Here is a 24,787-nt window from a genome sequence, read left to right on the forward strand (position 1 = left end):
TTCTTTCGTAAAAGTGTTCTCATTTGTCGCTTTCGCTGTAGGACATTGGGGAACGATCAACTTGAGCGTGATTCTTGTCAACGGGCCATCGTGGAGACAAAATAAGTTAATACGCAATCGTCTGACGAGCGAGCCACAGCCAAACCACCATCAAAACTTTACCTGTTCATCGAGAGGAACATAGTTTCGTTCGGAACGGACGTTAGATTGGTCCTTAAGGGTATTTTTTGATAAAGAGCCGACCGTGTTCCACGCAGCAGCAGGCGGAGAATCCTCCCGCCGTCGGGCCGGTTGTGGGACCGTCGGAAGGCTACGATGACTCCTTCGCCAGAACTCGGACAGCCAAAGGCACCCGATAAAGCTGGCGATGAACAGCGGAGAAGTACCGTGGCTTCGGAAGATCGTGCTACCTTCGACCTAGCGACCGGCGTAACAACCGATATGGCGGGCGGTGATGAATCAAACTCGTTACAAGATTCGAGCGCCACGAGCACGGCAATCAGCGGCAGCAGTAGCAGCAAAGTGACGACGATGACCACCGCAACGATCGTTGTCGTCCCACCGGTAATCAGCACGATGGCCATGTCTGCGGCCGCCACCACCACGACTTCCAGCACACCGGCAACCGTTGTCAAAGTGTCATCGTCACAATCATCAGCAACGGCAGCGACGGCGCCTGTCGCCACCAATGGAAGCGCCAGCAGTAAAAATTGTTCGTCATCGGCCACCACCATTGTCAACAACATCAAAGATCATACGCAACCATCATCATCTGCACAGGAGCCGGTAAGTTACCTGCTAGCGACCGAATAACTTTTTATGTATGTGGCGCTCATATAGGCTCGTCCTGTCTCCAACTGCATTGCCATTGGCAACTGATTTGAAGGGATTGGAATTGGCATTGGGCAAGGGCTCAGTGAAGAAGGTGACTAAATTATTGTTTTGGTGGCATGAAACGGCAAAAATGCGGCCATATTTATTTTTTTTGACGTTTCAACGTGTGCAACTGTCAGAGATGAGACGGTCAGAGTTTAAGAAAACGCTAGTTGGCGATGTTTTTCGGTCGAGAGTGAGAAACACTAACGAGACTGTTGCTATCTCTGTCTTACTATCGCAATACCGTATAGTTTGTGGTATTGTGTGTATCACGGATGCTGTCTGTCTCTTTTGTTCCTTGGCATTAAAAATGTCAAAAATGCCTGAATTGCCGATTCTATGTTTCACGTTGATTTCTATGGTGTTGGCTCGTTATGCTGCTTATCGGCGGGGCCCGTGAAGAAAATAGTAGTTGCATTATCCTCTGTGCTTAGTGCACATAGCTAATCAACATCGAGTTTTTCGCTAACAATGAGAAACGTAACGGATTTTTGTTCGCTCGATGTACGAACAATATACTCCTGTCTGGTGTGTTTAAATATTTAGTAAAGAAAAAACAAATTTAAAGCATAATGATAATCGTCGTGTTGTCTTTTTTCTCTATATAGTTTGCAACAATGAACGAAGACGCGCTAAAGGCATTGCTGGATGAAGCGATCACATACAAGTGCCCTAAAGATCGTGAACACAAGAGTGCTACATTCAATGTATGTGTTCGTTGTCCCTCTGTTGTTGGGGTCGCTCTGTTGGTGGTAACATTGGATTTGCTTGTCCCTTTCCCCACCACAGGAACTGTTGAGCAAGACGGAGCGCGAAGATCAAGAGCAGAACTTTTCCTTCACCAGTCGCCCAGTGCATCACAGCAAGCGGTCCTCCGGCCGGCCAACGCAGGGCGGCTCGCTGCAGGATCTCCCGGAGGCGACCAAGCAGGAGTACGGCTACAGCAGCGAGTACTACGCCGTCTCTAGTTACTCATCCCGGCGGTCAGGCGGCGGCGGTACGAGTGGAGTCGGTGGCGGTGGAGGTGTGGGAGGCAGTGGAAGCTCCCACGGTGGTGCCGGGTCCCGGTCGAAGCGTCAGATCTCGTCGGTTTCGTCGCGACAGCGCGAAGGTGGCAGCCTGCCCAGCAACGTCAACCAAACGATTAGTGAGCAGCCGTTCCTGAATGAGGTTCGCCGTCCGCTGAAGTCTACTTCGGTGAAGTCTTCCTCGAAAAACAACGACTACGGAGCGTTGTTGCAGTCGGCTCCGCTGAACGCAATCGCGGCAAGTGATGCGGCGTGTAGCTGGGTCGCCACCGGCGGTGAGGAATCTCAACTATCAACAGCTGCCGGCACCGGTAGCGGAGCTGGCGTTGGTGGCGAGGTTGGCTCACTCTCGGAAGCACGATCGGGAGCCGCGTCATCGACTGCAGCGCACACAATCATCAACATGAGCGAATTGGGTGTGGTGGACGACGGACCACCGCTTGGCACGGTCACCGGGCACAATCCGCTGCAACAGGTGAGTGTTGGGTACCGGGGCGCATTTGGGGCTGCTCTGGTGGGGCAGCGTTTGAAATCGCCATCGAGGCTTTGCTGTGCGGTTAACAACAATCCATCCACACCATGTGTCCCCTTTTTGGTAATTATATACAGTTGTGTATGTTTGTGTCCCAGAACAATCACTACGAAACCAGTGGGGACGACATCGAGCTGATGGTCGGTGTCACAGGCACTGTCGGTATCGGTAGCAATGGCAGCATCAGCATCGGAGGAGCGGCGTCCTCAGCAGCACTCGGCGGAACACCCAACAGCAGTGTTTCGGCTACCTCTGCGACACTAACGTCGTACTGTAACTCGACCCAAAGCGGAGGATCAACGACCGGTTGCGCCACTGATCTGTACAGCGGCAATGGCGGAGGCAACAGCAGCACTAGCAGCAACTGTAGCAGTAGCAGCAGCAACAGCGGTGGTGGCGTTGCTTCTAGCGGTACGTCGTCGCTATCATCAACGAAGAAAACTTTCTGCTACCCAACGCAACAGTACACGGCCGAAGCGTGCCTCGACATTGGCCAGGCGTGCCGGGCAACGCGACCCACGTCCGTACATCACGTCGATAAGACGGTTTCGCTGCCGATGCTGGAGCAGATCCAACTAGGTTCATCCTATCCCTCGGTCAAGTGTATGATCGACAGCAGTAGCAAGGTCGATCAGTCGACGATCAAATCGGTGCTGTCATCGGGCAACCAGTTCATGTCAACCACACGCAGCAGTCTCAACTACCCGATGGTACAGGTGCGTACGATACTCTCTGGACTGTTGGGAAGTTCGTTTGATCCGTCCATTCACCCGAGTTTTTTTGCTTGTCCGTTTCTCTTCGTTTGCAGCAAAAATTTGACGAGAACGCCAACTCGGTGTCACAGTTCGGCGGAGGTGGCGGAGTGGCCGTCGGAACTAGTAGTGGCCTAGCTGGGTCATCATCTAGCGGCGGCACTGGTGCTCAGCTCGGCACGGGAGGCAGTGGCAGTAAGAAGTACCGGAAGCCCAAATCGGATCGCAACACGGTCGTGGTGGTGCCCGAGAACATTATCGGCTACCGGGGGCAGAGTAGTGACATAGAGGCACTCGTGAGCTACATCGAGAACCAGGGTGCGGTCAGCAGTAGCAACGGTGGTGGCGGCGAGGCAGGACTGGCTGTCGCATATGGAGAAAGCGGGAACGGGAATGTCGGGACTCGTGGAGACGCTTCGACTGCCGCCGGTGGACCGGCTGAGGGCGATAAACCGAAGCGAAAGAACGAGAAGAAACGGGACCGAACTGCGGCGGCGGCAGGCGTAGCCAAGTTGAAGAAGAGCAACTCGCTCGAGGAACTGAGCAGCTGTAGCCGGAAGAAAGTGGAAGAGGAGAACACGCGACAGAACCATGTAGAGAAGGCGAGAGCCCAGGAAACCGATCCGGCCATAACGCTACGTACCAGTAAATCGCAAAAGAAACAAACCCAATCGACAGCAGCGGCGGCCCAGGGAACCTCAGGAGGAGGAGGAGGATCGAAGGACGGCGCAGGAGGTGGCAAGCAACAGCGTGCCGAGCGTCGTTCGTGGGGCACGGAGGAACTGAACTTTTTCGCCGGCGGTGGAACACACTCGGTAGAAGAACCGGTCCCGCTGGCGCCATCCACAGCCTCCAGCACCGCCGCCGCTGGTGGTGGCAAGGGAAGTGGTGGCAAAAAGGATAAAAAAGAGGCCAAAGAGCACCCTCCCGGGGGGTCATCGGTCGAATCGAACGCCATCACTGCAAGCCACCAGGCAGGCGGCAGAAAGCGGGATTCGCTGCGTATGTCGATAGAGTCACTTTCATCGTTCGGTACCACCGGCGGAAGCATTGCGGGGACGGAGACATCGGACTTTCACGTTGTGACTAAGAAGAAAAAAACCAAGAAGAAGGTCACGAGTAGCAGTGTGACCGGTGGCACGGAAGACGGTAATGGGTTTGTCGGTAGTGGGCCTTCAAATCGGCGCCATCCGAATCAAAACGTTGCCCCCGGTGCTTATGGTGGTCGCGGTGCCAACAACGGTGGTTCTGCCGCCGCTGGTGCTGGTGGTGTAAAGTTTCAGGCTAGCAATCATTTTATAGCCCACCGGGAGGTGTACATGAGTAACGATGTCTCACGTCGGAAATCCACCTCGTCCGTGCCACCGTCGGAGAAATCGGACACCAGCGATGCCGACTCCGTGTACTCGTTACCGATCGAGACCACATCGAGCACTTCGCGCAAGCAGCAAAAAGCGCCGAAGAAACAGCAACAGAACAACAACACTAGTCAGCAGCAGCGGCAGCAGCAGCAAGGAGGTTCGACGACCACGCCACAATCGTACGCGGAAATTGCTCGAATTCCCAACACGACGACGCACGAGAAGAGTGCTGCAGTCGCCGGCGCGGGCGTGGATTGTGGTGGGTGGCCGTCAGTAAGTAGCAGCAGTCAGACGGAGGCTGGCAGAAGTGTAACGGCCACCACAGGAGCTGGCACGGGTGGTCCCGCTGGTGGAGGCAGTAGCAATCTGTTGCAAGATCTCAACTCGTCGGTGGCCTTTCCACAGCTAGTCGCAGAATCGCAGCAATACCATGCCCCGCACTATCACACTCATAATCACCAACCTGTCCCTCAGCAGCCACTCCTTGCCCATCCACCGTACGCTGGCGCTGGAGGCAGCCCTTCCGGCAGTAGCCCTTCGGTGGCACCCGTTGCTGGTGCTCCTGTGGCCACCAATAGCATTGCTCCTCGTGCGACCTACTCTCAAAGTTTGCTGACGGCCGTCAACAACAATGGTGCTGGAAGTGCCGATGAAACAACAAAAACAACCAACACTACCGCATCATCCGTTGCGCTGTCCGCTTCGTCTGCAACAGGTAATGGCGTCACCAGCCCCGGTGGCGGTGCCGTCATTACCAATGAGTTGCACAACGGACCGTCCAACAATGGCACTGCCGGAGGACCCGATGCCGTCAAAGGTGGTGGAGGCGTCCTTCACAAGTCCAAAAGCGTCGACAATAACGATATTTGCTACTCGAATGAACACTACCCGGCCCTCGAGCGAACAATCAAGGGGTACGGTCAAACTGCGTCCCCGTCCGCGCCCGGTACCAGTAGTAGCAAGTCAGTGGCATCGAAAGTGATCGGGAACACCGCCGGCGGTCTAAGCTTTGGGCAGGTGGCCGCCGCTGCTGCCATCACAAATCACTCACCGGCGACAAACTCCGTTGTCACGAGCACCACTGCCTCTGGCCCTTCCTCCAATGTCTCCACGAAGAAGGGCAAAGCGAAGAAGGAACAGAAGGAAGCCAGCAACAATTTTGCTACCGAGCTCGACACTGTATCGGGAACGTGTGATGCAACGGCGAATAATAGCGTCCCCCACGTCCAGATGGACACGGATACGATTCTTCCGTTCGATACGCGAAGTCCTATGAACGGGAGCGGTTCGGGTTTGTCTTCGATTCAGTTCATGCAAGCCCCGCACCAGTCGGGAACGGGTGCCGCCAATGCTACTGCGGCCAGCAGCAGCACCTCCACGGCGACGACATCATCCGGCGGCGGCAGCTCTGGCGGTGGTGGTAGGCGACACAAGAAGGAAAAACAATCGAATACTGCTGCTACTGCCACCTCCGGTGGTAAGCTGGGAGCGGCCGCTGGAGGCACCCCAGCGCCCCGTTCCAGCACCACAGCCACGTCTAGCAATGCGACCTCTCAGGAGAACCGCAACCGCCCACCGGTGATCATGATGAACGACAGTGAACCAAAGTCAAACAAGTTTTCGTTCGGATTTTCGAACGATTACGAGCTACTGTTCGGTGATTTCAGCGAAGAAGATTGTCGCAAACTCCTCGATGGGTCACCGCCGACCACGACGGAATGCTTCGTGAGTAGCGGTGCGACGTCATCGCAGAAATCCAAAGGTCCCAAAGCGGCGCAGGCAAGCGGTGTCATCCACGTTGCTAGTGCTACTAGCGGCATCTTTACTTCGACCATTGCGTCCAATAGTCTCAGCAACAGCGAGGTGGCGAATGCAACACACGAACTGGCCAAAGTGGCCCCGGCACCGGTTGCAGTGCCGCCGTCGGTGATGCCGAGCGATACCCGTAACAGTAGCACAAGCAGCACTGATAACAACTGCACCAAGCAACCACTACCGGCTTCGTCGTGCTCCTCGTCGTCGGTGTTTTCGGCGTCTTCAAGTTACCAGAAGCCTTCTGCGGCGGTTTCAGTGGCCACCAGTACCACACAGGTGCCACATTATCCGCCGGAGGCAACCGAAACTACCCCGCCGCTTGCTGTAGATCCTGCGACGGCGGCAGTGGCGGCAGCCAACCTGTTCCATCAGCCACCGCCGGCCGTCCTGTTGCACTCGATCTACACGCAACCACCACCGTCTCTACCGGCGCTACCGCGTCACAATCAGTATGCGCTTCCTCCGCCGACCGTCATTGCGGCCACCGTAGGTGGTCCCTCGACGACGACAACGATGACGACGGGAAGTGGTGCCGTGAAGGAACTGCACGGTGCTGCTGCAGCGCCGGTACCACTGCCGACACCACCGACCGTAACCGTTGTTACTGTTCCACCGGCCGCCCATCTCATCACTGTGCCACCACCGGCCCTGCCACCGATGGCGGCCGTTCTGCTACCAACAACCCCAACCGCCACCGCGGTGGTCTTGCCGGTGGTACCCGCTGCCGTACCAGCGGGTGCTACGGTACCACTACCACCAGCCCCGGTTCCGGCCGATATTGTGGCGGCCGATGTCGTCAACAATAACAATTTGGCTGGGGTCGTGGTAACAGCGGCCGGAACTGCAACGCACCTACATCAGCAGCAGCTACAACAGCATCAGCAACTTCTGATCAATAAGCACGTGATGACGATCCACAACAATGTCAACAATATTACGACAAACAGTGTAACCCAAACGTACCACGCAGCCCAGCAGCAGCAGCAGCAACAACAAGCGGCAGCAGCAGCCGCGGCCATTACTGCTCCTCCGGCGACGGCAGAAGCTTCAGCCCAGACGACTCCATCACCGCCAGCGGCGTTCGAGGGCAAATCGACGATTTCCGTCTCGTCTACGCAGCCTCCGGCAGCGGCACCGGTAGTGGTGCGACGCGAAAAGATGAAGGAAATCAATCTGCGCTTCATCGCGCCAGAGCAGGTGCACACCACCGAATACAATCACGATAAGATTGTGTTCTTTGTAGGAACAGGTACGTACGAAGCGCAGACAATATTCCGTATTAACACATGGGCTGATCAGTGCCGGTGCTAAGGAAGAAAACGCGTTTTTTTGTTCAGATTAACGTTGTTCATCTTTTTCCTCAAAATAAGCCTCAGTTTCACGTCCTCAGCGCTCTTTCATCGTTGATGGTAATAAAACTAACGCTTTATTGCTGTGTCTGATATCAATAAGACAAGCAGACTTTTCGAACATCGATCCATGATTTGGGGCCAAATTCACTCTAAAGAAGTATTGGAGAGTATTGTGGTTGTTATTGATGTGTCATTCCTTTCTTTCTCTCTTTGCAGCGTGGGAAGATGCAATTTGCGGCAACAACGGAACTGCCAAGTACTACGAAGGGCAGTAAGAAAAGGTGCAATAGAAGAGAGGGGCAGCAAAACATTGTGCATCGTGGCTACGCACCTCGCCGGACGTGATAATGCGCGAGAGCGAGAAAGGAAATCAATCGTGAGTGTGTTCAAGTGTGGGCCGCAATTGGCTCTAGCTGTCAACCGCGTAAACCGTGCCGACTGCCTTCTCGTAACCCAACATCGTCAAACGATCCTGTTGATGGAAAAGCGAAGAAGTGCGGTGGACGGTTGTCGTCACACAGTAGTAGTAGTGCACCACAACTGGCCAGCCTATTAAAAAGAGGACCACTACGATGCGTGTATAAAATGGGGCAGAGAGCTGTAGGTTAAGAGATGTGTCGTATCATCGACCGTTACTACACAGTAAGTTAGTCACAGTAGGCAGTGCACCGCAGCAGTAGATTGTGATGCGTGCGGTGAGTGTAGTATTAAAAACAGGAAAAGCGAAAAACAAAACCCGAATCTAGGTCAGTAGCTAACGGGGTAACCAGGTAGGGCGAAGGTAGTGAGCCTCTACAAAATCGAAAAAAAAATGCTTAGCATTCGCCAATAGGGATAGAAAGTGGCAACAGGAGGAAGGTGGTCGGTCGCCGCGCTGGCCGCTTACTGAGATGTTCGTTCATGCGTTCACTTTAGCGCTTGTTGCAATGCTGGTGCGTAATGGCGGGGCCAATACTTTTGTGCGGCAATCTCTCTCATTTTCAGTTCCTTTTCATCTTTTTGGTAGATTTCGTTTCTGTTTGTGGGCGAGGGCTTGTGCGTATGATGAGGGTTTTTTCCAGTTTTGCGCATCTATGGTTAGAATACTTGTCAAAGTACGCTCTCCTTTGGTGAACGGTAGCGTTTGCGTTTGGTTTACTTTAAAAAAAAACCTTCGTTTTCCCTTCGAACCTGGTGATTTGCTCATTGTCCTTTTGTGCCGTTCTGCTACGCAACCCGGTTTCCGATCGTTGTTCCATGTATTCCGTAGCCATGCCAGGGAGAGCGACAAAAAAGAGAGAAAGACTACAGTTCAAGTCTAAGGTACAACATTTTATTCCTTGAGTGATAATTTGTCTGTGTTTCTGCTCTGTTCTGCTTCACCTTCAGACTCTTCTTTGTTTTGTTTCATTCCATCGGTAAACACAACATTAAGAAAACATTACTTATCCATCCTCGTAGCGTCGCTCCGTTTTTCATCAGCCCCATCCTCTTCCTTTAGCCGGGCTACTGTGATCTGATCACACCAGAGTCACGCGGTACAGTAGCAACCACCGCGAAATGCGTGTGACCAACACCACAACAGCAAAAGAGAAAAAGCAATGGGAGATGATCGGACCAAAAAGGTCGCCTAACTTGGAAAATATCACGGTGTACATACGATGCACTGATGCCACTGAAATCAGTTTATTCAGTTCACATACGATGAGAAGAGCCGGAGCTGCTCGGCAAACGAACCGAAAACGGCATCCATAATAAGTGAGGCAGAGTGCAACACCGCCACGGCTCTATACCAGTCATAATAGCGCATAGTCTAGCATACATTAGCGTTAGCAACCAATGCGTGAATGATTGAATGCGAATGAATGTGTGGAGAAAACCGAGAGAAAAAGAGAGAATTAGACAGAGATAGTTGCATACAAGTAGGCGAAATGGAAAAAAATAAGAGGAACGAGACAAAATTATGAATAAAAGTGTGTCTCCTTGCGGTTGTAGTAATTGTGGCACGGGAGTGCACCGCAAGAATGTTGTTTTCTGAGTGCCCAGTTGCTACAAACTGCAAACGGTATGTGACTGTGCACCTTGGCGTGCGCAGATGTATGTGTGCGGATACTGATGTGTCGGAGAGAAGTGTGTAAGTGTGTATGCGTGTAAGATAGAGAGAATAAATTATTGCTAAAAAACGAAACAAAAAAAAAAAACAAAAAAGAATGGTAATATAACAACCAATGTGATTTTAGTATCTAATCGATGTAGACGACAGATGCAAGAAATGGAAAGTTATATATATATATTTAAACGTAGGCGGCAAAACAGTGAAACAAACGGAAATAATAACAACGGGAAACAGGATGTTACAAGTGAGCCGCTAGCCCCGTTGGTCTGCAGTGTGTGGTGGCTGCGGCGAAACCTTTTCGTCGGTGGTAGCGGTGGCGTTCTTCGATGTTCGCTGGCTTCGTTTTAGTTGTTTCTGTGCCGTTCGTTTGGCAATGGAATCGAACAATCACGACGATAGAATCACACAAGAAAAATAATGAATTAGTTTAACAAAACGAATACACGTGGATGTGCGCCTTCGCTCTCAAACACGTTGAATCATCATCTTCCCCAGTGAGGTCCAGTGGAGGGGCCCTGCAAAGGTTAGAACCAAACAAGGCGGGGTGTGCGCATTAGGCCACGATAAGGTTAGGCGTGGAAAGAGTAACAGGAACAATACGAAAGCGTAAGCGAGCGTGTACATGTGTATGTGCGTGTTGAGTGTGAATGGGCACTTTGAATGCAGGACGGAATGAACGAATTTGTCCACAGTAGTAATTTGTGTTCGTAGTTTACGCCAGCGACAAGTTGCGTTTACCCCCAACAGCCCCCCGAGAATCGGTTCGTAGGCAGGGTAGGGTATTGCTATTGCGTGTCCCGGTGGCGGGTGGCGAAATGATCAAATGGCTGTTTGTCTCATGCGGTCGTTTGCCAAGAACGTGTGATAGTCATGAAGAAGAAGAAGAAGTAACCATGAGAAATCTTCGGGAAGCAGGAATGAACGGGTTAAATGGTTTGATCGTGTTCGTATGTTTGTACGGAACTCGTGCGCGGGGGTTGAATGTATCAAAGTAGAGCCTTGCCGTCAGAGCAAACTTTCTGCCGCCGGTACGAAAATTTACAAGAAAGGAAAAATCAATCCAAGGACTGCTGCTGCCGCTTGAGAACAGTATAAAAGCTACTAAGTGTATTTAAGAGTTATTATAGACTATATATTTAAAATGTGCGCGCAAGCGTACTGAAAGTAAAACGTGTAAACGTGTTCGCTCGCGAAAGGCTGATAAAATTGCGCGGAACCAGAAAGCGAAGGCCAGTTGTACAGCGCGGCGCATCACCGAGAAAAGGATAGACACAACAGCAAACTTAATACAATTGGCTTACAGGGGGGACGGGCGCGAGATTTATGTGCGAACATAAAAACGAAAAGAAAAAAAACTTAAACAACAAAGAAAAAAATACACGCGAAAAGTATAACAGTAACAGTAAAACGTAAGATCAATAAAAACATCCACCAAACTCACAGCGAGCCAGAAAGGTGTGCGTGAAAAAGAAGGAACGGAAGGGCAGCGCCTAGAGAAAAGCTAGAAAACGATCACTGGGACTGGGTTCGTAGTAAGTAGCACGGTGAGCGGACCGAAACGAGGTATGACATGTGGCGCGTGAATGAATGCTTAACATTTATGAGTAGTCATTAGAAATCCTAGGCAAATCGAATCTAATAAAAATTGCGTGGCAAAACCGGGGACAGAAATTGTAAAAAAGGAAGGAAAACAACCGGGAACCACCATCCCACGGATGATGCGTGTTCCCGATGTCTAAAGCACGCAAATTGTGTTGATGGCGAGATTAAGAACAAAGAGAGAGATCGAGAGCGAGAGAGAAGTCAACACAATGAGGTAAAATCCGCCCGCCGGTGGGGACAAAAAAATAGCATAGAAACACAATGTGAATGAAGGAAGACTAAAATCGTAATCCCGGTTTGGATTGCTGGACGAGGACCGGCTGGAGGTGCGGCTGGTGGTTGGCGTGGAACCGAAGAATACGGGGAAAATACATACTAAAGTGAAAACTGTAGAATATCACAGGAATGGGGGCACCCAAATCAGACTTTGGCCGTGAGTAGTTGTATGCCGCGGATGAAACGCTAAAGAAAACCGGCGGACTCTTGCACCCCGGGACACGGTCGAGAAGGCGCGAGCGCGCGCGTATGCGCTACATTAGATAGTTTCGGAAAACGCGAATAAAAGAAAGAAGAAAAACAAACACAAAACAAAAACTTGCTAAGTGCGTCAAAACCGCTGGAAAACAAGAACACTGCTGCTCTGCAAGGTAACTGGAAACGTGTTAAAGGATGCAAAGTGTGGATGAAACGAAGATAGGAACGAAAAGAAGAAGAATGAGCGAAAGAGCAACTGCAAACAATAGGAAAAAGGAGCAAATGGTAAAAACGAAAGATGAAGAATGAATAGAAAGCAAGAGAGACAAAAACAAGTTGCACGCAAGCCACGGAGAGAGAGTTAGAGAGAAAGAATGAAAAATACATAATACACAAAATGCGCAGCAATTGATGCGATGCAACAACACTTTCAGCACGTTGAAAGTAGGCACTGAACGAATAGGAGAAAAACAAAGAAGAAATGTAAGAAGAAAAAAAAACTATTCTCCGGACTGGCTGGCGAATAAAACGTCAGCGCAATCGTCACAGACAACAAGTACACAAATACACATACACACGAAGCTATAAAACCAGTTCAATATCATTGCAATAGAAGCGGAAAATCGGCAAAACAGAGTCGTCCATCGCTGGGTGGGAACACACGCCCCGTTTTTCATACACTTGAAGCAGAACCCCTGCTTGGTGCGCGCATAGTAGTCGCCAGCGGGGTTGCTTAGCAACTACTTATTCACTTCCAAACTGACACGTGAACACACAACACACAGTGATGGTGATCAACGTTGTTGCGCATCTGTTGTGATCATTGTCATCCGTTCGTCCGATGATGTGCGCCCATAACTTGTCCCTATTGGCATCATTGATTCAGGGTATTGATTGTGACGTAGTGTAAAAATGAAGCAAAAGAAACACTCACCCAAAGGAGTCGCCGTGACAATGTTAGCCTAGTCGAAGTCGCAGCGCAAAACTGCATCATTTTTTGTGTTTGGTTCTGTCTAAGTTTGGTCAGCTTTTGTAGCTAATCTGAACCCATCCAGAAGACCCTTGTTATCATGCATTTTTGTGCTTTTCCCCTACCACACCTTAGTATTGTCTTTAGCCTCTAGCTTGTAGCTGAAACGTGTGGAGCATATATGCCCCATTTCCGAGTGCTCTCCAATCTCCCCTAGACCTCACTTTGTTGGCATTCATAAAACTAATTGAAAAATTATCGCACCGAGAAGTGCTAAAACAGCCACACAATACACACAGACACGCGAACGGGTTCACAATAGTCGGGGACAACGTGCGGCCATAGACGACGATGCGCAACAGACGATCGGATCCGCAAAAGAAAGTTTATGGAATGATGGAACGTTTTTTTTATTTATGTTTGTAAATTATTGAAAAAAAATGCAAGAACGCAAAAAATAGAATAAAATGAATCAAAACAAAAGCTACCTTGCCGCGGATCGCGTACTTTTTTTGGGGTCGCGGTTTCACTAAACAATATTGCAATCAATTTTCCCGTAACCGTCATCACAGAACCATTAAGTCGTCAGCAGAAAAAAGACTCATTTCTTCGTTCATAACCAGGCGCAACATAAATATCATGTTGAGCTGGGTGTTTACTACGTTCTTTTATTCGTCCCTTTTTTCATCCCCACCAATCGAGAGAGAGAGAGAGGGGCTGACCCTTTTTTACTTACAGAGCAATCAAAACAATTTCTTCTCACTATTTCTTACGTCTTTCGTACCACCGGCCCCTAGAGCGCTTGTCTATGTCCTAATCAGTTCCTTTGAAATGCTTGCTAAAAAAATAATTACACGCAATCAATCTGTACAGATGGCTTCCACAGGCCTTCGGTTGGCGATTTCCGTTGGGCGCCATTTTATTTACAAAAGCCGTCGACGGCGACGGCCTACTGCGCTCACGTATCGATGATGTACTTGGAGCGTTGCTGCGTAACACTGGTCACCGGTGGCAACGCGGCGGTGCTCGGTGGCTGCTGCTGCGATGGACCGTTCGGTTGCTCCAGCGATCCCGCCGGGGGTCCTTGCTGCTGTGGTAGCTGCTGCTGTGACGGGGCCCCGCCGATCGTTTGCTGCTGCTGCTGCTGCTGCTGGGCTGCGTGTGGTTGCTGCTGGCTCTTGGAGGTCGTCACCGTGGACCCGGTAATGTCGGTCCGAAAGCTGCCGGAACACTGCGAGTCCGCCACGCTGCGGCCGTCCCCCTCGTCGCGGCGCGACAGATCGGAGAACGGTGAGCCGCTGCGCTTGACGACGGTCGAGAGCGAGTTCTCGGTGGAGGAGGACAGATTGCTCGTGAGGCCGCTGCCGACGGCGGCCGACGATTTAAGCTGCTTCTGCTGCTCGAGGATATCGGCCGTGGTCAGATCGCTCGCCTTCACGATGTTCGGCGATACGTTGCTGAGCCACGGTTTGTTCGAGGTGGACTTTTTCGCCATCGTGCTCGCCCCGAGCGCGGCCGTCATGGCGGCCACGGCCGCCACCGTCGAGGTGGCACTGCACCCACACAGCAGATCGGACGGTGAGTTGCAGATCCCGCACGCACCCTCGTCCAGCTTGCTCGATGTGGTGGCATTCATTTCGATCTCGTTCATCGCCTCGGCCAGATTGCCCACCGTCAGGGCTGCGCTCGGTTTGTTGAGCAGCGAAGCGGCCGCTGCCGCTGCTGCTGCCGCAGCCGCCGCAGCCGCCGCAACGGCCTGCGATTGACCGGTGGTGGCACCGCCACCTCCCTTCAGATCGGCCGCTTCGTCGTAGTTCTTGCTCAGCAGCAGCTTCGACAGTGACGGGGCCAGCCCGAGCCCAATGTTCCGCTCGTGGTACACGTCCGAGATGGTCGGGGTCATTTCGCGGCTCATATGGCGCAGAATGGAATCCTGGATCGTTTTCTGGTTACTGGCGACCGAGCTGCTGTTGTTGCTGCCACCACCGATCACCGGCTTCTGGCTCTGGGTCTGGCCCCCGAGGGCGACCTGAGTGAGGGATTTGCCGACGCCACCGGCGGACGGTAGCCCGAGGTCGGCCGTCGCTTCCGACAGCGGAATGATCTCGGCATCGGTCGGCGAGAAGTAGAGCTTGTTGGCGTTCAGGTTGAGGGTACGCTCGTCATCGGGCAGCGTCGAGAGGGTGGGTTTGCGGGGCGATGGCACGTGATTGCTGAGCGTCGCCGACGTCGAGATCTCCGTCCGGCAGCTGAGGCGATCGAGGAACCCGAACTGATCCAGCGGCAGCTTGCCGGGAGCCGTGCCCCGCACAGCCCCGTGGTGACCGTGCGACGCGGACTGGTGCTGGGGTGGTGGATGGTGTTGCATCGTGCCGAGCTTCAGCTTGTTGCGCGATCGCATGCTCTGGAGGCTGTGCGCCAGCGACGTTAGCTTGCTGCTGATCGAGGCCGCACTCGAAGAGCCACCGGGCGGCGGCAGATCGAACGATCGTTCAAACTCCGAGTCGGAGCTGGTTGATTCCAGCATCGACGAGAGCGCCTTCGGAGGTCCGGTCCCGTTCTGGGATGCGGGCAGCTTGGATCCTGGGTCTCCACGCACCGCGCCCGACGGCACGGCCGTTCCGTTGATGTTGTTGTAGACGGGTGCGAGTGGCGCTAGCGGCCGCAGGCTTTCGACCATCGGCAGGGTTTGACGTGGTGGTGGCAATGGGGGCAGGTGGTGATGGCCCTGTGTGACCGCCGCTCGCCTCAGCACGGTCGCGTGTCCCGAGCCCTCCCAGTCGGTGGCGGAACTGGCCGAACTGGAGCTGTCCGGTCGCCGGTGATGGGCCACCGGGTTCGGGTGGTGATGGACGCCGGAGTCGGCGTGCCGCAGCGTTTCCTGCAGCGTGTAACCCATGGTGATGCCGAGCGTCGTCAAACCCGCGCCCGATGGGCCGTGTCCGTTGGCCGTGTTACTGGCCCCGTTGTTGCCGTTGTTCGTGTACAGGTTCTTGATGCGCGTCTGGTGTGCCAGCGCCAGCGACACGTTCGGGTCCACGTGCTGGATCGTGACGGGGGGGCTGGGTGTGAACGCGGCATCACTTTCCCCGCCGCCACCGGGCCGCGATACCTTGATCGTGCCGCGAAGACTCGAGTACCCGAGACCCTTCGCCAGGTGGTCGCTCTTGAGCAGGATCTGCTGCGTCGTGTACCCGTCCGACAGCTCGCTATCGGTCGTGTTGGCCAGGCTCGTGTCGAGGGGGTTCACGGTGGGTGCTGGCTGCTGCTGGGCGCTGCTGACCTCCGTTTGGCCCCCGTCCGGCTCACCGCGTCGTCGCACGTACGAAATGAAGGCGCTCCGCGTGCTGAGGAAGGGCACGCGCCGCAACGGCAGCGGTGGGCGGGATGGGAAGTTGTAGCTGGACTGCGATTTGACCGTGACCGCGGGCGAAATGCTGCGCTGCTGCGAGTCGGCATTGGTCGGAGTGGGGCTCACGGTGACGACGGAGCCTCCTTTCAGCTGCTGGCCCGACTGTTGCTGACCGGACTGCTGTTGTTGCTGCTGTTGCTGCTGCTGTTGCTGTTGCTGTTGCTGCTGCTGGGAGCTTGCCTGTTGCTGAGGTTGCTGCTGCTGGCCGGTGGCTGGCTGTGAGGCCGGCGAAGGCTGCTCATCGCACGATTCGTCCTCGTTCAGTGACTCCGAGCTGCTGGACGATTCGATGCCGAGACTTTTCGGTGCCTCCTGCGTGTCGAACAGGGCCAGCAGGGCCTGAAGGACGAACTGACAGTTCCGCCGGTTCGCCTGCTTGCCGGTTCGCAGCGTCACCTGATCCTGGCCGACCTCCATCAAGTCGAAGCCGAGTGAGGCAAGAAGCTCGTGGCAACCGGAAACACGCCAAAGCCGTACGCTGAGCGGCACATCGATACTTTCGCCCTCGGCCGGTCCTGCTGACGGTGGCAGCTTCGACGGGAACTGAGCCACCACGTTACGCATAACGCCGATGATTTCATCCGCGATCTCCGCTCCGTGGACCAGCTTCGAGAGGGCGTGCAGTGTGGTGGGCGAAAGACCCAGCAGAGCCTGCAAACTGGCGGAGCACTGCGACAGGCGATCTTCCGGATCGCTCTGCGGGAAGAACACACTCGAGGGGATGCCGTTGGCGGCCGGTTCGAAACGGAAGCCGACCGCCATCAGCAGGTCCTTCCAACCGCCGACCGGGCCCGCCTTGTTGTCGATGCTTTTCTGCGTCGTGTACATGGCGTTCTTCTGGCCCCGGTGTATCCGCTGCAGGCTCTTCTCCACCAGGTGCAGGCAGACGCGGAGCGCATCGCGGCACTTGTCCGGGGTGCGCATCAACTCGCACAGCGCCTGCCCGATGAGGGCCACCTTGTTCGAGAGCCGCACGTTGCCGCCGATCAGTATGAAGCCGGCCCAGTTCGCCGGGTGGGCAAAGTGTTTCGTGTGCTGCACCGTTTGCATCGCCTCGGCCAGTGCCTTGGCCGCGCGGGTGCCCTGCAGCAGGGCCGAGTAGAACGCACGCAACAGGATCTTGGCGGCCGTCTCGGGCACGGGCCACAGGGACACCAGGACGGCCCCGGTGCCGGCGTACAGCCAGCTGCTGGCCAGATTGGCCACTCCGCGCCCGGTGATCGGTTCGATCGAATGGTACGAGCTGAGCACCACCAGCTTGGCGTTCAGCTTCATCGCCAGCAGATCGGTGCCGCTGAGGATGAAGTCCCCGAGCGGCGGGATCTCCATGCTCGAGGCCGACAGATCCGTCGGCTCGTCGTCGTTATCGCCACCGCCGGCCAGGAGCTCCCCGGCGGACAGGTTGCCACCGGCGCCGGCGTAGTACCGCTTCTGGGCCGCCGAGTCGAGCATCTCGCCCGGACTCAGCACGACCGCACCGAGCTTCCAGCTCACGTTGGCCGCAAAGTGGACGCACTCGGCAGCCGCCAGCTCCGACACGATCGCTTCCTTCGTGGCGTGCGAACTGACCAGCGGTTTGGTGTTGAGCATATCGGACACCATGGCCGCTTCCTGCAGCGAGGCGGGCGATTCCGACCAGCCCCACGTTTCGGACAGGGACGCGGGCACCTTCGGGCCACCGATCACCAGGGCACTGTTGAGTCCTTCGGCTGCCAAGGGGGCAAAACAGGGATCGGGAATTAGTAAAGACGATCGACAGGGGGGCGGGGGGCGTTTAGACCGGGTACTTACCGGGTTCTCGCGTTTTCGTGCGACTCTTTTGGCGTAGCGTGTGCAGCGATGGCACCGTAAGCAGTGAGCAGCGCTCCGACAGGTATTCGCCATCTTCATCGCCACTCCGCAGGATGGCAAACGGGACCAGGTACAGCTCTTTCTCCAGCACCAGGATCAACTCACGCCGACCGATCCGGGCCGCTAGAGGGTGAGGCCATTGAAAAAGAACTCGTAAGTTGAGAGTTTTTGTCCTACTTAGACTAGGCTCGTGCACTTTGTATTGCGACAAAAGTGTTACAGTTTTTCTACAGGGACCTAGTGCATCATGAGTTCTTGCCACTGGGTACAGTGGTCAATAAGGATTATTATCCGCAAGCAAACTGAGATGTTTTGGAAAAATAATAATGAAACCCCAAGCTGAAGAGCCCCATGAAAGGAGGACGCTACGCTACGATTGAAGAGATGACAAAAAATGATGCTTTGAAGTGCTTCGAGGATCGGAGAAACCGTTGGCACAAGTGTAATGATATGCTACCGATGCAGTATCGGTTATTTGTTTCCCATGCAAAAATCATCGGGTTCGAATCGGTTCACTGTCAGGATAAATTTGAACCGGTTCGCGTGCTTTTCAAAATGGTTAAAGGGCTATGGGACAAAGTAGGCAATGAAAGGGATGTGGCTCCAGGAATTTTTGGCCTGACCTGACTTAATGGGAGCCTACATAAAGACCACATTGGAAAGGCAAAAGTAGTTTAGTGCAAGAACACAAAAGATTTTACGAAATACAAGCATGAAAAATTTACTTCAATCAATCAAAAATCTAACAAAAAGTTAGTTTTGCTGTATTATGTAGGGATATTGATACAAAGGAAACCTTTTGACCGAAGATATTTAAAACGAGCTTAGTATCCGCCATCCATACCATTTCGCCCAGACAATTTGGCCAAACGTAGCGGTTTACTCATGCGGTCCTTTCTACAATCCTCAGGTATTGTTTTGGTCCTTATTGTTTTGATTTATTTCGCTAATTAGCTGCCTAAAACCTTGATATCATCATCTACGAGGTACGTTGAAGGCTGCACCAATAAGACTTGTTCCTTCTTGAATTATTTTTTCTTCCAGCTTTCGAGTCAGCACGGCCAGGAAAGACCACCACCTTGTATAGCAGAAAATTTCAACTCTTCATAATGATAGTTGAGTAATACCAAAAATTCATCAATCCAGAGCAGCTTTCTTCACAATAGAGGATTCGAAGTCCGTCATTGTCAGGTAATTTAAAATATTACGAGGTTTGCTGAGCTGAGAAACAGGGGTAATGACTTGTTAATTGTTCACTGTGCGTTTCTTAGCCTTCATTTTGGATACAAAAACATGTAAAAATCATGTTATTATTACCAATCAATAACAAAATTTGTGTGAAAAACTGAAAAAATTCAAGCTTCCAACTTCATCCAAAAATTTTCAAATCCATGTCTCAAAATTCACTTATGGCCACAGCAGTACTTACGACATTAAATCAAAATGTAATTGTTCGTTTTAATTCTGTTCCTAAACTTCTTTTCTCTTTCTGCATTCCACTGCACATAAAAAATTCAGTGGTCCAAACAGTGTTCAAATGTCGAGCACTGCGATATTAGAATTTCTTACTTATTGCATCAAAGCCGAAAGCCAAGAGCAAAAAAAAGGATCGATTTCGTTCGATCGATCGTTACACCAAATGGGGGGAGAAAAAAAAACGGCTGAAGTAGCAATAAGGGAAAAGGAAAGGGACAGCGGCCCCACTTACTTGTGCTGACGTCCGGCAGGAGGTCCTCGAACGGGGCGAGCAGCAGATTGTACAGGATGTGCAGACAGGACGGGCCCTGCCACGGGGGCAGCATATTCGAGCGCCTCGACCGTGTCGATCCCTGCAGACTTCCAATGGACCTGTGCGGGGGGGGGCGTAAAAAATCAGTCAGTTCCACGTGGCGTTGCGCCCCCTGTTACCCTCCCTTACCTTGTTGAACCCTGCAGACTGGCGACGGATCCGCCGACACTGCCGAGACTGAACAGCGAGCTGAGCGAGTAGTTGCTCGAGTTCAGCAGATGGTTCCGGTTGACCATACGCAAGAAGCCAGCCCGCTCGTTGGCGAACTCGTCGATCAGATTCTCGTTCGACGACTTCCACCCGCTCCCGTCGCCCTCCTGCAGCACGCTGCCCGAGTTGACGCCCAGACAGTCGCGCACGTAGTTGATGTACTGCTCCAGCAAGCTGTCCCCCGGGGCCTGCGATTGCTCCGCTTGCTGCGTCCCGGAAGCGGAACCACCGATCGTCTTCTTCTCGGGCGGTGGTTTCCGCTTCATCGGCAGCACCTGCTCGTCGAGGTTGGTGGCGTGGAAGCGGACGATGCGCTTCTGGGGCTGCAGGAACCACGCGTACAGCTCGCTCCCGGCCAGGCTGTAGTAGATGACGCTCGTTTTGCTCCGGTTGACCGTGTCGAAGATGTACTCGCTGCACGTGAGCAGCGTTTTGCGGTTGTTCAGCGAGTTCTCGGCGCTCCGCGTCGAGTCGGCGCCCATCCGCGACCGGCACCGTTCGGCCGCGACCAGCGCCTCCTCGTTGCGGCCCAGCCCCACCAGGACACGCTGCAGCGACTGGTAGCAGGCGGTCTGCAGGTCGTACAGGTGGGTCCGGGCCTCGGCCGTCACCTGATCGGTGCGGATCGATTCCAGGATCTGCGCCGCACTTTCCATCTGCTGCCGGGCCGTATCATCGTCACCGGACGCGACCAGCGACATCCCGAGCCGGTACCGGAGTTTCGCCTCGTCCTCCAGCTTGTTGAGGGCCTGGGCGATGGCGAGTCCCTGTCGCAGGAACGTGATCGCCGGTGCGATCTGCTCCATCAGGTGGTAAACACGACCGAGCGCCAGGCAGGCGTGTGCCTTCGTGAGCCGATCGGCGGTCAGCGTGAGTTGCTTCTCGTAGTACCGGGCTGATTCCGGGTAGCTGGCGAGCGAATCGTACACGGACCCGAGGGCACCGCAAGCCCGCGCCTGCAGTGTCCCCGCGCTGATCGCTTCGCACAGCTCCAGGTCCTGTTTGTGGAGCCGGAGCGACTCCTCGTAGTCGCCCATCTGCTGGAACACGGCCCCCAGCCCACTGAGCGCATCCGACGTCAGCACCCGGTCGCCCAGCTCCCGCGCAATGTCCCGCTGGTGCTCCAGGCAGTTGATCGCCTGCTCGTAGTTCCCGAGCGCCGTGTGGATACTGCCGAGGTCCCCGTACGCGGCCGCCTTCGCTTCCGGGCTGCCGAGCTCGTGGGCCACCACCAGCCGCTTCTCGAGGCACACGAGCGCTTCCGGCAGATTTCCGACCGATTTGTAGCAATGCCCCAACCCCCGATATGCTCGCTCCTGATCGCGTGCACTCTGCAGGGCGATCGCAAGCTGCAGATGCCGTTCGTGGCACTTGATCGCCTCCGCGTGGTAATCCCCGAGTGCGTCATAGCAATCGCCCAGATGGCCGAGAGCCCGAGCCCGATCATGCTGGGCCGTCGGGGAGTTGACCTGCTCGAGGGTACCGAGCTGCTGCTCCAGATACCCGATCGCGTCCTCGTAGTGGCCCATGTTGAGCCGGGCGATCCCCAGGTTTCCGAAGGCTTGCGCTTCCACCGCCGAGTCCTGCAGCTCCTGGGCCCGCTCGAGCTGCTCCTGGTAGCACTTGACCGCGTGCGTGTAGTTCCCGAGCGCCATGTGGACCGCGCCCAGGTGTCCGTGCGCCCGACACTCCCCGGGCAGATCGCCCATCTCCTGCCGTAGCGTCAGCTCCTGCGTGTGGTACCCGAGCGCCTTGTCCAGCTTCTTCAGCAACCGGTGGGCCAGCCCCAGGGCCCCGCAGGCCGCCGCCTCCATGCCCCGCTCGCGCGTTTGCCGCGCCAACGCCAGCTGCCGTTGGTACATTTTGATCGCCTCGTCCACATCGCCCATCCGGATCAGCACGTCGCCGATGTTGCCGAGCGCCCGGAACTTCCCCGGCAGGTGGTTCGTCATGTGGGCGATCGCCAGGAAGTACTTCTGGCACTCGAGCGCCCCGCCCGTGTTGCCGAGGGCGAGGTGCGCCAGCCCCAGGTTGCAGTACGCCCGGCCCATGTTCATCTTGTTCTGCAGGTCCTTGGCGAGGGCCAGGTCCTGATCGTAGTACCGCACCGCCTCCCGGTAGTTGCCGATGCAGTAGTGTGCGTAGCCGAGGAAGTGGCACGCCTTACCCTCGGCCGCCACGTCCCCCAGCTCCTGCGACAGCATCAGGTACTGCTCGTAGTACGGCACGGCCTGTGCGAACAGTTGCCGCGAGCTGAGACAGTTCCCGAGGTTCAGCAGGGCACACGCCTCACCCGCCGTGTCCTTCAGCTCCCGCGCTATACTCAGGTGGGCCCGGTAATGCATCAGTGCCATATCGTGCGCGCCCAGCGCCTGGTACGCCACCGCCAGGTTCCCGTGCGTTGAAGCTTCCGCACTCCGATCGTGCACTTCCTTGCTGATGATCAGCTCCTGTTTGTGGTACTTGATCGCGGACTCGTAATACCCGGCGGCTGAGTACGCATTGCCGATGTTCCCGTACGCTCGGCCCATCCCCGCCTTATCCTGTAGCTGGCGGGCGATCGTTAGGTGAGCCTGATGCAACTTCAGCGCCGCATCATGCTCCCCCAGCAGCTGATACACGATGCCCAGATTCGAACAGGCACGTCCCTCGCCGACCTTGTCCCGCGCTGCCAGTGCCATCTCGAGTTGCTTCTCGTGCCAGCGCTTCGCCTGGACGAAATCGTGGCCACAGCGGGCGGCATGACCGAGGCCGGCGTAAGCCCGCGCTTCGATCGCCCGATCACCGAGCTGCTGGGCGATCCGCAGCACACTCTCGTGGTACGTGATGGCCTGCGTGAAGTTGCGCTTGTAGTGGTAGCTCGACCCCAGGTTACTGTAGGCCCGCGCTTCCTCCACCTGGTTGCCGAGTTTGCGGGCGAGCCGCAGGTGCTGCGTGTGGCAATCGACCGCCGAATCGAACTCGCCCATCGCCAGGTACACCGCACCAACGTTCCCGATCTCGCGCGCTTCCTGCAACCGATCGCCCATCTGTTTCACGAGCTGCACGCACTGCTTGTGGGAGGCCAGCGCGTTCGGATAGTCCCCGATCGCGGTGTACACGTGGCCGAGTGACGTCAGGGCAGCGGCAGCCGCCTGCGTGTCCTTACACTTCATCGCCAGCACGAGCTGGTAGCGGTGTGACGTTAGTGCCTCCTTGTACGAACCCTGGCTGAAGTAGGCCGACCCGAGGTTTCCGTGTGCCCGGCACTCGCCCGCCGTATCGCCGAGGCTCTTGGCCACGGCCAGGTCCTGCTGCATGTACGCGATCGCCTTATCGAGCTGGTTCAGTGCCCAGTGGGCTGAGCTGAGTGCGGAAAATACGGATCCGCGGAGCTTCAACGAACAGGAGCCGATACGGAGGGCCGATTCGAGCACGGTGACCGCGGCATGGTACTGCCCCGCACCGAGTAGCTCCTGGCCGACGACGGAAATCACTACGAACGGTGATTGGTCCAGCTTCATCGCTTTCAGCTGCTGGAAGGTGGGCTCGAGTGCGTGCCGGAGTGGGCTCTTGATCGAGGCCTCCACAAGGCCCGCCAGAAGCTGCTTGCTGTTTGGGTCCTGCGCTAGGCCGGCACTGAACGCGGCCAGCGCTTCGCCGTAGCGCCCGAGACACTGGAGGGCCACACCCTGCCGGAAGTACGCTTTCGGCCACTGCGGGCAGAGCTCACGGGCCCGGGTCGCATCCTGGAGCGCGAGGGCGAACTGGCCCTGCTTGAGCCGGGCGGCCGATCGGTTGCTGTAGAGGATGTGGTTGCCGGGATCGAGCCCGAGCGCGTCCGTGTACAGCTGGACGGCGGTGCTAAAGTCCCCGTTCTGGCACGCCGTGTTCGATTGGCGCACCTTCTCCAGGAACAGGGCCCGGTTGGCGGCCGGCAGCTCCGGCGTTCCTTCCGGTTCATTCTGGCGCGCGAGGAACGGGACACGGTAGAATGGGAGAGAAGAACGGGGAGAGAGAGAGAGAAGAAATTAACATCACTCGCACACCACAAGCACGCACTCGCACACCAAAAGGGACCCGAACACGAAGATCGCACCGATCAGGGGGCCAATTACCGAAAGGATCAGCTCGGCCGACAGGATCTCCCACACGGTCGGGTGAATCGAGGGTTGCTGTGCCGGCGTCGGTGGCGGCGGCGGCAGCGAACCCTTGCTGGACGCCACGGCCGTCCCGCCGACGCCACCGCCGCCGCCGTGCACCGCCACCCGATGGCGCTGGCGGCGCCGTTCGGTGTGCATCTCACAGCCGACAACCACGCACACACACTAAAGCCACGCTGCTCCTAACGGATGGCCTCACAGGGGGCGTAGTAAACCGCGCACGCACGACCCGTGATCGCGAGCATCAAGCGAGCATCACGCTGCACACACACACACACACTGGCACGCGTCGCGATCCCGCTCGGTCCGCGAGAGAGGAGCGATCGTTTCCGTTTTTCCGTCCGAAGAATACTGATCTTCGCAACTCAACTCTTTCCATCGCTGAGTCTCAGTCGCCGCACCGAACTGACTTTGGAACGTGACGTTCAATGCCCGAACCTGACTCTGAGTCTCGAGTCGCTCTCTCGCTCTCTCGCTCTCTGTGTTGAGCGCCATTCATCTCAACTCGTGCGCGGTGAGCGGTGAG

At 55.2% G+C, this 24,787-nt stretch overlaps 2 protein-coding genes across 2 annotated transcripts; one reads left to right on the plus strand and one right to left on the minus strand.

The window, feature by feature from the left end:
• Window positions 1-315: 315 nt before the first annotated feature.
• LOC131212263 (mucin-19) lies at window positions 316-8,671 on the plus strand. Its single transcript, XM_058206057.1, has 7 exons — window positions 316-786; window positions 1,485-1,583; window positions 1,666-2,379; window positions 2,514-3,152; window positions 3,245-4,818; window positions 4,858-7,613; window positions 7,933-8,671. Exons 1-7 carry the CDS (start codon window positions 316-318, stop codon window positions 7,989-7,991), a joined length of 6,312 nt encoding a protein of 2,103 aa, XP_058062040.1. The 3' UTR covers window positions 7,992-8,671.
• Window positions 8,672-13,815: 5,144 nt separating this feature from the next.
• Window positions 13,816-24,399, minus strand: LOC131212271 (tetratricopeptide repeat protein 28). The gene is made up of 5 exons (XM_058206066.1): window positions 24,217-24,399; window positions 20,039-24,063; window positions 19,829-19,968; window positions 18,061-18,243; window positions 13,816-17,978 (listed from the first exon to the last, which is right to left on the minus strand). Exons 1-5 carry the CDS (start codon window positions 24,397-24,399, stop codon window positions 13,816-13,818), a joined length of 8,694 nt encoding a protein of 2,897 aa, XP_058062049.1.
• Between the last annotated feature and the right edge of the window lie 388 nt (window positions 24,400-24,787).

This window comes from Anopheles bellator, chromosome 2 (assembly GCF_943735745.2).
Source record: "Anopheles bellator chromosome 2, idAnoBellAS_SP24_06.2, whole genome shotgun sequence".
Lineage (NCBI taxonomy): Eukaryota > Metazoa > Arthropoda > Insecta > Diptera > Culicidae > Anopheles > Anopheles bellator.

Coding starts and splice junctions, on each gene's coding strand:
- LOC131212263 (XM_058206057.1), top strand. CDS start 316: ATGACTCCTTCGCCAGAACTCGGACAGCCAAAGGCACCCGATAAAGCT. Junction 2,380..2,513: donor GGCACAATCCGCTGCAACAG/GTGAGTGTTGGG, acceptor AATTATATACAG/TTGTGTATGTTTGTGTCCCA. Junction 3,153..3,244: donor TCAACTACCCGATGGTACAG/GTGCGTACGATA, acceptor CTTCGTTTGCAG/CAAAAATTTGACGAGAACGC.
- LOC131212271 (XM_058206066.1), bottom strand. CDS start 24,399: ATGCACACCGAACGGCGCCGCCAGCGCCATCGGGTGGCGGTGCACGGC. Junction 24,064..24,216: donor CGGCCGAGCTGATCCTTTCG/GTAATTGGCCCC, acceptor CTCGCGCGCCAG/AATGAACCGGAAGGAACGCC. Junction 18,244..19,828: donor CCTGCCGGACGTCAGCACAA/GTAAGTGGGGCC, acceptor CTCACCCTCTAG/CGGCCCGGATCGGTCGGCGT.